General features: G+C 36.3%; 1 protein-coding gene across 1 annotated transcript; it reads right to left on the minus strand.

Moving 5' to 3' along the window:
- Positions 1–4,363: 4,363 nt before the first annotated feature.
- On the minus strand, positions 4,364–13,881 carry LOC128155337 (protocadherin beta-13-like). Its single transcript, XM_052816991.1, has 5 exons — positions 13,589–13,881; positions 10,009–12,878; positions 5,711–5,941; positions 5,392–5,533; positions 4,364–5,233 (listed from the first exon to the last, which is right to left on the minus strand). The coding sequence occupies exons 2-5, from the start codon at positions 12,751–12,753 to the stop codon at positions 4,851–4,853; spliced, it is 3,501 nt and encodes a 1,166-aa protein (XP_052672951.1). The 5' UTR covers positions 12,754–12,878; positions 13,589–13,881; the 3' UTR covers positions 4,364–4,850.
- Positions 13,882–14,339: the final 458 nt, after the last annotated feature.

The raw sequence follows: 14,339 nt of genomic DNA on the forward strand, positions 1-14,339 counted from the left end.
CAATATCATTGATATTGAAGAAAAAAAAAGAAGGAAAAGATGCGTACTTTAAAGATGTGTAAACTGCTGTCGATGTTCAGTTACGAAACAGTGCCAAAAGCAGACGACAAATGTCAAAAATGCAATGAACATCGGTATGATCTTAATTTCGTTTTTACTTAATGCACAGGAACGAGATGACCCCTTGCATTTGTTATCGGTAAACCAGACAGGGTTTCATAATCAAATTAAATATCATGGATTTTGACATCAGACACGGAAAGTTTAAAAGAAAACAAATTTATCATCACATTATTGTACAAAGCAATATGCCCAGACAAGCTCCATAGTTCATTATTACTTGTGAAATAAAAATTGATAGTAAAACAGAAAATTTACCTGACAATTTTATGCATCGCATATAACTATTTTTGTGTACCGTTTTGAAAATCTTGTTTTTTAGCGTGGGAGAAGGTAAAAAATGATATATTACAGGGATGATGAATCATCTTTAATAATGATTTTTTTTAACATGCAAACCATTGCAAAACTTCGTTTGACTCTTTTAACCATATTTACTGAATTTCGTGAAATGGTTTTGTTTGTATCACTTTGTAAAATAAGACTGACATCAAGCGTTAGAAACTGGAGAGGGGAGAAATTCCGAAGTTGCAATTCTAATGTCATCATTTAGTTTAATAGCTTCTGAATGCAATGTTCTTGTTTTTATGGTTGTCGATGATAAGGAAATGTTAATTCATGGCATCTGATCATAAAACAAGATTTATTGCCAATTACTCGGACCACACCGCTATTTCTAATCCAACAGGCTCAAAAACTGGTTTTGTGTGTTTAATAATAAAAACTAAATATTTTCTCATCCCATTCTCGGGATTACTTAAGGTGACATCAAGGAGATAATTTTCAGTTCTCGTTAGCTCTCGTGAGATTAGCGGCTGGTGATCTGAGTGACAACACAAGAGGGGTTCCGAAGATTGATGGCGGTCGCGTTTGGTGGGCGACACGACTAATTTGTTCTTTTAGTCCCCTTGACCGCGACTAGAACACGCACGAGTACGCGCCGATTTCGTTATGTAGACCCCCTGTGTAAAACATTGTATATCCATAAATTTTTTCCTACTTGAACAAAATTAAAATACACGAAACCCCATCTATCCATCGTTGGGATCTCTCTGGCACAATAGTAATCATTCCACTCGATTAAAGGTTCTAGGTTTTCTCAGACGATATTAAAGCGATAACCATTTTTGTGTCTCGATGCTTGCTTTTTTTTAACATCGAGCAATAGCAGATTTTGCAGCAATTGATATATCTGCTGTATCCTGTTTTCGTCTTGCCTATTTTTTTGTTAATTAAAGAAGTGTTAGAACATGGTTATCAATACTCTACGTTCATCAAGACTCAACTTCTTGATCCTCTACTACTGTACATGTGTAAATTTCTGTATTTGGCATTCATCGACCAGATATTCTCTTTGATGAAAATGACCAAACCGGACCGCGAAGATCCTGACCCTCTGTATTTTGTTTACTCACTCTACTGTTTGACCAGAAACCCGATATTGGGGCCATTTAATCACCGAGGTGCTCCCATTAATGCCTAATTATACATATCAACTCGGACGGGTTTTAATAAGTTTAGATAAATTTGATAATTTGGTCATCAAACAGCAGTAAACCTCGGGGTCCCCCCTCTCGGTCAGGTCAGACACAACCCCGGACCCTTGTAGAGCTGTCAGTGGAGTTTTATTTATTTTTAATAAAGACTGACTATACCGCCCATACCTCCACATCAAAGTCAAAAAACAGGAGTCACATTACAAATAATCTGAATTTAAGATTAGTCTAATTCTCTATTCTTAAACTAAACTGATATGTTTTTATTGAAATGCTATTTTTAGTTTCATTTTGTAGCAAATGGGTCTCATTTCATACCAACCTTTCTAATAACATATTGAGAAACTGGACTATTTTAAATTGTAATACACAAAGACACTCTCATTACAGCCATATGTACTAGATACGTATACTGCATGAGAGTTCATTTTATTTACAATGTAATTAAAATACATTGTAGTTGTACACGTTATAACAAGAAAACCAACTTCCGAGTAAAACCTTGTACCAGTCGCACGTCGAGGTAAGTCCAGTCCAGTCCAGCTAACGTTACTACAGGAGAAAGCTATTTTGTATTAATTAGCAACGTTTCGTTAATTAATAGTCCATATAAATATGTCCAGTTCCCAATTTGATGCTGACAGGTTGATGCGCTGCTGATCGTAAAACAATATACAACTGTCTCTTGTCCACGTTTACCTGTGATTTACCTGTGATTTACACCTGTCTCCTGGCCGTTCCCAGGAGCACATAGTACTCTAGTTGTCGGGAATCAAACAAAAACAATTGCTACAGAGTCAACTTTCAAACCATTATTTCATTACATATACATGTACCGATGTACAGTTATGTATCTAAGCCTCGTCTCTTGCTGTAACCCCCTCCCCCACCTAAATTCAGAGCAATGGACACCATGGTACAAATGTCTATGATGATACTAGCATGACACTTTTATTCTCACACTAGTTAGAATGACATTGCAACACTATATATACATGCATATCCTAATACTGTCATTTAGTTTATGCTTTGAATTGCTTGCAACGTTCATGTTAGAAGAAATATGATTACGTTTTAATTTTTTAATAAAATAGTTCAAAACGATTCATGACATTACTTATTCCTTGGGTTGATTCGAAAAATTCCGTATTTAAGATTTATGTAGGAGTTGAACACAGCCGTTTCTCAACATGGTTCAATGCCAAAACTTAAAAATGTCATTGTGAGACTGAAGGAGATGTATGCTACATGTATAATAACACGAACAAACAAATGAACGGTCAATTCACCAATCAGTTTAATATTTCATTAATGAGTTTAAAACATCTTTTACGATTTGCCAAACAACTGACCATTCGGTTTATGAATAAAATAATCATTTTTAAATTAATTCATTGACCATTCAAATTCAAGGGCTATTACCAGAATTTATATAAATATGCTGTATTCTTAACAAAAGCGTGATCAAAGAACTTAACACGTAATCAAATTAATATTTTTCTCATTCTTATGAGATTAACCTAGTAACCAAAGCATACAGCTTATTTGTCTGAGTGAAAATGAAGAATCATCCGGGAAAAAATCGTAAAATCTCAAAATTTGTTTTACGTGATTTAATGAATTGGAATGACTCTGCAAATAATTTCACACCGCGAGGAGGAAATCTTTAAAGCGCCGCCGAATAATTACCAACTTTCAGGGGTATACATCGTTAAATTCTTTGTAAAAGTTCATAATGGACGTCTTAGAATGCATAATCTTATCATTGGTCTCGCAATGAACTACAATTAAAACCCTTTTCCCCCTAGCTTAATTGAATTCTAGAAATTGTTTTCTATGTTCATTTTACACGAAAATTATCAATTTGCAAAAAATCTTGACAATTCACCAATCCCCGAGAGAGATGTGTTAAAAGTCTATGCAGACGTAATCATTTCAAAAGTAGATCAAGCTAGCCATTCTAAACAGGTCATATGACAGTCGTTTTGGGATTTGACAAGATAATAGCTAAGCAGCAAACGACAATATAACTCAAACATATCTTTTCTTCCCGTAGTCAATACCCTTCACGGAATTTTTTCTTCAATTAATAAAAAATATCTCGGATTTCATATTTTCGTTTGTTAATCACAATACGAACAATTAAATTTCTAAAGTTGGCATAAAGTGTTATGGAGGACAACAAATAAATCACCTCCAATGAGGAACAATCACCCATTTCACACACTGGTCTGTATTTATAAATAGGTAATAAATTCCATTAAAACGGTGAATGATTGTCATGACTCTTCATTTTAAAATCATCTTTTTTAAATCTTTCCACATTTTTGCCACCATAATGTGCAGGAGGTGGGAACAAAGCATTCTTTATCGGTCATACCTCAAATGATGTATGTTTTTTCAGCCTTGAATCAAGCCAGTCTATCAATAAAGGAGACCCATAATATATTCTTGTTTAGAATAAACCAACTTTTTTGTCAAGAAGAGAGTACATCGCGCGTATCATCGCTGTAGACATAGCCCTAAACGTCCGGGGCAGCTACCCACTTTTTGAAGTAAAAGGTTTCAGAGGCTTCAAGCAACTGATAAGAGCTAGCTGAGTTTTCACTGTCTTTTTTTCTAAATGTATTTTAACTAGGGCAACACAATTTGAATACAAACACAGTTACATATTTCAAATGCATGATCTTCTTCCCCAAACAACCCCACTCCCTGAATCTTCAGTTTCTCCAACAAATGTTGTAAAGTTTTTAAAAAGTTTATTGAAACATAATATACAGTTGTAATATAATTATATATAATACACATCATAAAATATTTATAATGGATCAGAAACAGTCATGTGAAATTATGAAGGATTTGGCACTTAAGGAATGATGAATTAGGAAGACATGTTCGCGACCCACACACATACATCGATCTAGTACACACTCCAATCGCTAGGAAGGATTTAAACTCGTCAATGTTCAATTTAATTATTCTCACTATGAGGTAAAACCGAGATCTCTACTTACATAGTTTTTTTTCTATGCACGAGTAGAAAATCTGCTATGAGTATTTTGGTTTAAATGGTCCTTTCATGCACTTACACAAATACAGACACAAACAGCCAATCATACATACACGAGACAAAAACCACTCTACTGCTGGCCAATTAACAAACCAGGTCAGTTCAACGTGAACTTGACCTAAATATTGATACAGTCACAAGTACTAGTATGCCTTACAATTTGGTCACACTTGAGTATATTCTCGTGACGTCATATCTTCAAGCTCGACCGTATAACTCCCTGACGTTGAAGAACTGACGTCATCACGTTCATCAATAGTTGCTACGCTTCCTTGAAGCACTCGTGTCACTGGATTCCAATGCACTGAAGGTTTTTGTTTGAACTTCCGGTCATTGGAAGATACACTATTAACATCTTTAAAGCTACTATTGATTTTGGGTCTTGGACAATAATTTGGATTTTTTATTATTATATATTCTTGGTCCTCGCTAGCAGCCAAAGTCCCGGGGTGAATGTCATGAAGGGGAATAGCTTGATCACTGAGGTGGCGCTTTAATCGATGACTCGTATCCGGTTGGTATACAATTTTCAAAGACCTCGTGGAGCCTGCAGAATTTAAATCATAATTAAATTTCAATTTATGAACATTTTGCCTTGTGAATGAATGTGTCAAATCTCATAAGTTCTAAACGAGATTTCGCTTTATAGAGTATCACGTGGTTACTTGTGACTGTTTTTTGTTCCTTTTGTAATTTGCTTCATACCTAGATTCCTAGATTTTGGAATTGTCATTGTGCAACCAGTCTGAACATCGCTTTCGCTGCCCCCTCTCCCGCTGTCGGACGTGTTGGACTCAATGGAAGTTTCGCTGTCATCATCACATAACTTCTGCGTGTTCTGTGAAACCTAGAATAAAGTAAAATAAAAAAGAGACATGATAATACAAAAACAGTAAAAATGAAATCTCAATTTTCAAATAGAAATTTTGATCAAATGCTGATAAGACATCAATGTACATGAACCATTTCCATTGGGTTATTACCGTGGAATTTGTAATTTACATGTTATTTGATATGTATCTACCGATTTAGGTTGCGATATGTTGCATATATCAGGGCGAAGCAACGAACTGGGGTCCCTGGCCATGTGACCGTGACTAGAACGAGAGGAGGATCCCCGCTGCATGCTGATGATGGAGGGACTCTTTGATGCGATGGAGGTACGAATCTGAGCGAAATGAGGTTGGCTGGCGACAGAGGAACTTCGGGATGAACGGGTATAGTTGGAAGGGACTGGTGTTATTCTTTCAAGAATCTAAAGGAAAAGAAAAGGAGGTGGTTAAATGATGGAAACAGTAAGAATGGAGGGTTTTAATAAGCAGAATAACATATACGAGTAAAAGCACTTGAACATGATGTCAAATGCATGAATGCTGATATTATAGTGGTTTTACCAAAGGCTACAGGCTGTTGATGCATACAGTTTGTAGTTAAAAAATAAAATTAGCATAAAATACTGCATATCACTTGTATATAACACGTCTGTCCTTTCTTTTGAATAGTTTGAATTCTTTCCTTCGAATCAAATAATTTAAAACTTCAATATTGTAAATTGACTTTAAAATAGGAAATAGTTTCTCTGAATTCATTAGGAAAAAGATTTTGTTTCTTCACACGCGATTTTTCTCGTTTAACAAGCTTCAATGTCGGAACGTTCGGGGGAAAAGTTTTCAATCGGCATATCAGAAATAATTTTCCTTCATTAATACGATTTCTTATTAAAAGCAAAAAATCTTTTATTAAAATATTGATACATCTGAACAAAGTGAAATATTTAATCAAAGGAAATCATCTTAATCCCTCTGAAGTTATATTGGTTTTCAAACGCCATAAAATTCACTTTAAAAGAGCAATGAAATGACATGCTTTTATATACTGTATGCCATTCTGCTGGAAATCGAACGCTTGCTTTAAATTTACGGTGTTATCTGTGATTGGATAATTTGACGCCGAAATGTTTTTTTTTTAAAAGTGTTTTTAATTTCTGAAAATTTTATAATGCTAACATAAGCTGATTTCGTGTACTGTTTATGGTGACACATCCAGGTTCAAAGCAATAAAGGTTTTTTTTCCGCAGTGGTTCTTTTCTTTCCAGGAGAAAAAGTAGGGGGCGAAGGAGAAGCAATGTTATCGGCTTCTAGCATCGCGCCTCGGTCCGTTCACCGGTACCGATGTCGCCGATGAGAAAAGACTCGGGGTCAACAAATGGCTTAACCCTGGCCCCAGAGGGCACGCTCGGGCTATCCGTAATCCCCACTCAAGAGGAAACTTGTCACTTCGGGTCTTTATTGCAGCCGACACTTTCCCTCTTCAGATCTGGTCTCTGAATACACGAGACACTTGTTATCATGCTCCTAAAAGTCTTTTCAAGATACCATTCTTAAAACGGCATGTGCTTAATGCCTAGCTTTTGTGAAATTCAAAGCTTATCTAAGCACCTATAAAGTTGATAGCAAGTCTGTGACAATAATGGCCGCTAATTGTTTGGGAACTTGTAATAAGATGAAAAATCCTTCATCTTGCTGACATTGGTAAAATGCTGAAGGTTTTGCAAAGGGGATAAGCTATTGTCTTAGACTATTGAGTTTTAAGTTTTAGACAATTAACTCTTACTAACATCAATATGATCCTTTGTCCTGAAACCGCTAAATCTGGTTTACAATTTCTGAACTATTTGTTCCATGTTTTTAATAAATATTTGCAGAGTAAATTTTACTGGCATTTTTTCGATAGTTTTTCGGTTCTATGGACCTATTGAAGCAAACGTGAGAATGAAACAAGTGTTCGCATACCTTAACTAATTTGACCTTGTTGCAACCAAGCATCGATATTCAACAATGGAGAACGTCTCTTTTACGCTTATCGCAAATAAATTCGTTAAAAGCGTTTGCATAGAAAAATCTTTTAAAACTAAACCTTCATTCATGTAAATTGCACCTTTTCTAAAACATCTGCGTTTTTTAAAGTTTCCTTCATTTAAATTTTAATTCTTAAAACTTGGTTTTATCATTTACGTTTAAGTTTATAACTTAACAGTGCTGTTGAATAGATACATGTGTACCTTTTGAAAGTTTGTTCGGTAGTCTATCCGCAGTCCATTTACTTAGCAGATAAGAACATTACCAAATCAAGATCAACAATACAGCTTTAATGTTTTTTAACTTCGTCCTCTGAAACAACAAAATGTCTTGCATGGCTTAGTGCAAACTGCCACAGAAAGGACGGATTTTCTCTTTGTTTATCTGCGGGACCTACTGTTTGGATTACGTCGGTGGGGGGTTTGAATTGGAAATAGCTCATTACAAAATATTACTGAACTTTCCCAAAACGAATTTTGAAGCCACGTCTGAAAGCTGAGTAAACTCAATCGCCATTTTGGCATTCTGGGGATTGATGTTTGCTCGACGAAGGAAGAGTAAAGATTAGCACCGAAAATAAACATATTTAAAAAACTGAGCTCATGAATAGAAATCTTTAAGTTCTCAGCGAATGAAAATTTTTAACGAAAGAGTGTCCTAAACCGCATTGTTATGAGAAGAGAATATGTTTTTCCTGTGTGGTGTATTGAGCCTTTCTCGGCTTTTAGATTATCCACAGGGGGTAAATATCGTACATTCAAAAGTTAGTTTATCTTTCTAATTTTTCCTAATTTGCGGGGACGTATTTAAAAATTGAAGATTAAATACACATATTTTAATAGTTAAACTACCGTCGACGATTTTCAACTCAATTCGTTTCTTCTATTGTGTTCTGGGTACAGTAACTGGTTTTAAAATATCGTTATCAATTCCATCAATTGCATTCTGGTAAAAACTTCACAGTTAAACCAGTATTTTAGCGGGGGAATTCACTTTTTGAAAAAAAATGAAATGCAAAACAGTTTAAGCATGTTGTTGTCAAGCAAGTACCAGCTAACTTTAATAGTTCAATTCTGATAACTTGAATTTTATGTTCGTTTATATGATTTAAAAGCAAAATATAAATACATATGGGACTGATTATTCATATAGCGTGGGCAGTCGGTAAAACTGGAAAATGCATGCTACATTGAAAACAACAAAAACAACACAAACATATGGCTTGTGAAGAAAAGAAGCTCAAAACGGGTTCAAATCTCATTTAAATGTTCTTATTTTACAAATCGTGCATTGAACAATCCAGTTTTAATCCATTTAAAACTTTTAAAATGCCAAATATTGACGTTGTATTTGTACAAGATCTTATGTTGAACATGGCGGCATTTGGGAAGGAAAAAGTTTCTTTAATTTCAGTAATTGTTTATTGCTACAAACAACAAAACAGTTCACACAGAGCGACCCCTTAATGTGGACAAACTACGGCTACATTGTACATGTAGATTTGCTCGTATACCATGTAGACATATACGATTGTTGGTATTTCTCATTTCCAAGCATTTATTGGTCCTATTTTTGTCCCTTTTATTTCCAAACTGTTATGCAATTTTGTTTTAACATCAGCTGGAGATTGGAAGTTTTTCGATAATAGTCGCGAACTTTACCACTCCATTCATAAGTATTTGGCCTAGTTATTGTTGACTATGCTTTGATTATACATGTAGTATTTGACCATGGTGACAAAACTTTTGCTAATATGTTGACACCTTCTATCAAAGTTGGAAAATTAGTGTAATTTCCTAGCGGTACACTCTAGCCTTGTTTTAAGAATGGTTTGCAGAATATGTAATTTATAGTCACTGAATAAAAGTACTGAAATGTATTGTAACGTAGTAAAGAATTTTTTCACGACAGAAAAAGCAAAAGCCGTGATATGATTCGTGCCATCGATGTCGGAGGACCACGTGACGACAGGTACTTGATGACATGTCAAATCATCAAACCCTACAGGTTTATGAATTGTTTATTAATAATAATCATAAAAATGTTTTTATATTCCATAATATCGTCGTAAGCCCTGTGCATTCATCAACATGTCATATTTTTTTATCTAACAATGCACCTTCGATGTGCAGGTATGAGCCCTCCTTCGTCTTTTTTGACGCTATCTAATCTATCATTTTCTCGCCCAATATCATCGATTCTAATTTACCTCTAATGATATGGCAAATTTTTGCCATTTAACATTATATTAGAAAGTGAAAAAGTAAAAAAAAAAGGAGAGAGAGTTATTCCTTTCGTTATTAATTGGTAAAGCATTGGTACTTACGACCATGTGTATATGAACTATAAAAAGTTTATCTTTGATGAATCAAAATTTTCTTATTAGAGTCTTTAGTAATATGATAAAACTGTTTCTTTTTTCTGAAAATGTATTCTGTTCTAAAGAAATTTTATGCTGATATACCTTTTCTATTTCGTCCTCACTCTGATTCGACTGTAGAGAATTCCTTTCCCCCAGGAGTTGGTCTTGGGAGGTGTCGACGGACAGGTCAATGGACGCCCTACCCCGCCCATCTTCACTAGCTGCCACCTTTGGACACATAGTCCTAGCGGACCTGTCTATTACGTCATACATTTTGTTCTCATTATTCTGTGATTTTGAAGTGTTTTGAGCCGAAACGCTTTTATTTCTGTCGTTTCTTCTAATTAGGAAAATTATCAGGAGGATGACACCACCAAGTACCACTGTTACACAAGATATAACAACAGCAATCAGCATGTAGGTGTCGCTGGTTGACTTCTCGTGCGAATCCGCGAGAACAAGCTGAGCATGCTGAGAAGTCACAAGGATTACAAGGCTTTGATTACTGCTTCTACTCGGGGTGCCTTGATCTTCCACAATAACCGTTAGGGTGTATCGATCAATATCCTGAGGCGAAAGTTGCCTTGTCACATAAATATCTCCTTTGTCGGCATGAATACTGAAAATATCACTTCCAATAAAGGAATAACTAAGCGCAGAATTTGGTCCATAATCGATGTCGACCGAGCGGATCCTTCCTACCACACTGTTGATCGGGATATCATAAAGAAAAGATATTGTGTAATTCTCATTATTGGGAAATAATATTTCTGGGCTGTTGTCATTAATATCCTCAATGAATACCGACACATAGCATGTAGAGAACAATGAAACTGGACTACCCCCATCTGTTACAATCACTTGGAACTGTAATCCATGGGGCAACGCCTCCCTATCCAGAGGTTGATTGGTAAAAATAGAACCATTTTCTGCCATCGAAACAGGAAGATTATCAGAACCCTTCACTAACGAATATTTTAAGATGTTAGCATTTGAACCCATATCTTTATCGGTAGCTACCACTTGCCCAACGTGTGTTTTCTCTGGCAAATTTTCTAGCACTGTGAATTTATAATGTGGTTCTGAAAATGTAGGTTTGTGTTCATTGTAGTCTAATATCACAAGATTAACGTTAGCCACGGACGAGCGTTGTGGATCACCAAAGTCGGTAGCCACCACTTTAAAGTTTATCTCTGCTGTTGACTCCCTGTCCATAATGAAATTGGCAAATATCTCCCCAGTTTCTGGATTAATCACAAAATCGTACATTCCAATTTGGTCCAGCGAGTACATTATCCGAGAATTGTTTCCAATGTCTGCATCCAAAGCACTTACTTGTAAAACCTTTTCACCAAATCGGTTGTTTTCCCGAACTGATCGTTTATAAATAGCCTCAGTAAACTGCGGCGCGTTATCATTCACATCCAGGACATCCGCCATGAAGTATGACGAGGAATTCTGGGCCGGAGACCCGGAGTCTGCACACAGTATTTCTACTTTATACTGATCTTTGATCTCACGGTCCAGTGGTCGGGCTAAAATAACCTTGTACTCATTCGTGGCCAGTTTTTGAAGGTTAAATTCTGGTTTCCCAATCGAACACCTCACAATGCCATTCATGCCTATGTCATCGTCTACAATAGCCACGTGTGCAATAGCTACCCCTTTGGTTGCCGATTCTAAAATTTTAGCAGATGTCGGTGATGAAAACAAATTAATGTTGATTTGCGGTGGGTTATTTTTATTATCGTTTACTTTGACATTAACTGTAGTTTGGGTTAACAGTGGCTGGTCGGCCATGTCAGTCGCATCAACGATAATACGATAAACTTCATCAGGTTCATACTTCAGAGACTTCGCAAGAGTTAGATAACCGTTAGCAGAGTCTATTTGAAACATATCAATAATGTCTTGTGATTGATAAGGACTCAGTTTGTAGATGACTCGTCCATTTGCACCAATATCAGCATCAGTAGCTGAGAGCTTCATGACTGTAGACCCCGGGGCCAGGTCCTCGTCGATTGTCACGTTATACACAGGGCTGCTGAACTTGGGTCTATTGTCGTTGACGTCCGTGACGTTGACGTAGAGCGTCTGTGTACCCGTCAGTTTGGGGGTTCCCCCGTCCACAGCTTTAATTAGAATGGTGTAGAATGTCACAGATTCGCGGTCCAATGATCCATTAAGAATCAGGGCCAGAGACGATCGACCATCAGCGATTTTGGTAAATTTAACATTGAATGGCGTGTCCTCGGGAATCAAATAATAATTTTGAATAGAATTTAACCCGATGTCATTGTCTACTGCTCCATTTAGCGGAAATGACGTGTCTATGACAGATGCTTCGGAGACCTCGATCGTTCGTGTGCTAGACAGAAAGCGCGGAGGGTTATCGTTTATATCTTGAATATCGATGTGCACGGTGATTTTTTTGAAAAAGAGTCCGACAGTAGCTTGGGCAACGATTTCTAATGGCAGTACACACGCATCAGCAAATTCGCAGACCTCCAGCGACTCACGGTCCAATGTTGATGCAGTGTATAACTCGCTGGTCGTTGAAGAAATCCGGAAGTAGGCCGCGTATTGGTTTCCCTGAGATAAAAAGCTGAATCGCGTGCTCCGCCGGATCGAGTCATCCTTGACCTCATCAAACAGCTTGGTGTCAGCGGCGACATTCCCCAGATAGTAGTCCGGCGGTCTCTCCTCCGGAAGTGTATAACGTTGTTGACCTATCACCTCAAGACCGGAAGCCAGTAACCCAAGCACTAATATTAAGATTGAATTCATTTTGGCCGGTAGTGTTCGGGTATTAAGAAATTGATTCCTTACAGTCCAAACCATGTCCATAATCAGGGTATCGGGCTGTCTGGTCGCTGAATGATACAATAACTTGGCTGCATTTGTGTTACCTTTCCAGATTTCTTAAACTCCATGTACAGAAGTCACATTCATAAACTGCTTCACTCTTTCATCTTTAAGTAGAAAAGAAAAGTGAATATAAATGTTTGTTCAATCTTCTACTCCTTTATTGGATAATTAAATCTATAAGAGAATCCTTTAAATGTTTGCGACTGAAAGTAAGATCCCGTTCAATGTGTCTTTTAATTTAAATTGAATTAAAACGATGTGTGCTACTTAAAAAAATGAATTTATATTAATATTCCAAACGGGTACATTACTATATTAAGAATATTAGATTACACCACGCAGATTGGAAATGTTTGTTGAGTTTTGACGCATTGTCATCGGAGGAAATCTCCTCTTAACATAATCAAAGCAACGGTAAGGGGTACCCTTGGAAGCTACATGAATGGGGGTGACAAAAATATTAGATTTATATTAGTAACGCTGTCACGAGCCGATGATTTTGTAATTATTAGCATAAGTTGATAGAATTAGGCTTCAATGAAGTCAATTTTGCTCACACTAAGGATCTAGCATAGAAATTCGAGGTAGTATGGTGAGATTTAATTCAAATAATATTTTAAAAATTGAAGAAAACAGTTCTTAAACTAGCAATTATCATTCAATATTTGATGGCCCGTCTGACCTCAAAATGAGAAATCGGAGCAATTGGTGTAACAGCGGGTGCTTTATTGGTGACAAGCTGACTCCTAAATATTAAAAATATCAAAATAATTATTTTCTTAATTAAGAAATTGATTACTAATAGAATGCTTACTTTATATGAGTTCCTTTTGATGAGTATGCCTTCTAGCATGTCCTTTTATTCCTTTGATCAATTATATGCATCCTATTCACAAAACTGATGACAATTCATATGAATCGGGATTGATAGCACTAGACTTCCAAGAGATATATGCTCTGATAAAGTAGTAGATCAGCAAACAATCCTCTATCAGGGGCAGGTAGGTAAAACTAAGTAAAGCTTGTAAAATCCCATCAGAAGTGTTGGTACAACGCTTTAATCCGACAACAGTACCTATCTATAACACAACACAACTTTCTATGTGTTCCGACAGGAGATTTTTTCACCTTTCCCCATTTGTTATGCAGGAACGCCCCCTTTTGTGTTTGGTCACGCCCCCTTTGGCGTTTATTGCGATGCCGGTGTTAAGAAGTAATCAATGGAGATCCTCAGAAATATTTGTTATTTTTGTTGAATAAGGCATATTTGAATAGCTAGCGAGCAAATATATGTTAATGTTATTATCATTTTTGTATTTGACAATAAATAGAAGAAATTAAACAGTGTATGAATGACGTTATGCATATGAATGTATTTTGTGAAAATGTAGCCCCGGTTTAGCTACAAAAAGATTATTGATTGTCTGAGTTTACAAGCAGAAAGTACGTTTCCAATGAACCTGAAAAAAGAAGAAAATATGAGAGAGAATCTTAACCCGATCAGAGTGATGGATTGAGAAATGTAAATTCAGCTACCTCTACATTTCCTGTCCCCCAATCCAAAT

Source organism: Crassostrea angulata, chromosome 7, assembly GCF_025612915.1.
Source record: "Crassostrea angulata isolate pt1a10 chromosome 7, ASM2561291v2, whole genome shotgun sequence".
Lineage (NCBI taxonomy): Eukaryota > Metazoa > Mollusca > Bivalvia > Ostreida > Ostreidae > Magallana > Magallana angulata.

What these genes read in the sequence shown, in the direction of transcription:
- LOC128155337 (XM_052816991.1), bottom strand. Translation starts at nt 12,753, where the DNA reads ATGGACATGGTTTGGACTGTAAGGAATCAATTTCTTAATACCCGAACA. An exon ending in ACATATCGCAACCTAAATCG is followed by an intron (nt 5,534 to 5,710) that starts GTAGATACATAT and finishes ACTTTATTCTAG; the next exon opens with GTTTCACAGAACACGCAGAA. An exon ending in TCCAAAATCTAGGAATCTAG is followed by an intron (nt 5,234 to 5,391) that starts GTATGAAGCAAA and finishes TAAATTCTGCAG; the next exon opens with GCTCCACGAGGTCTTTGAAA.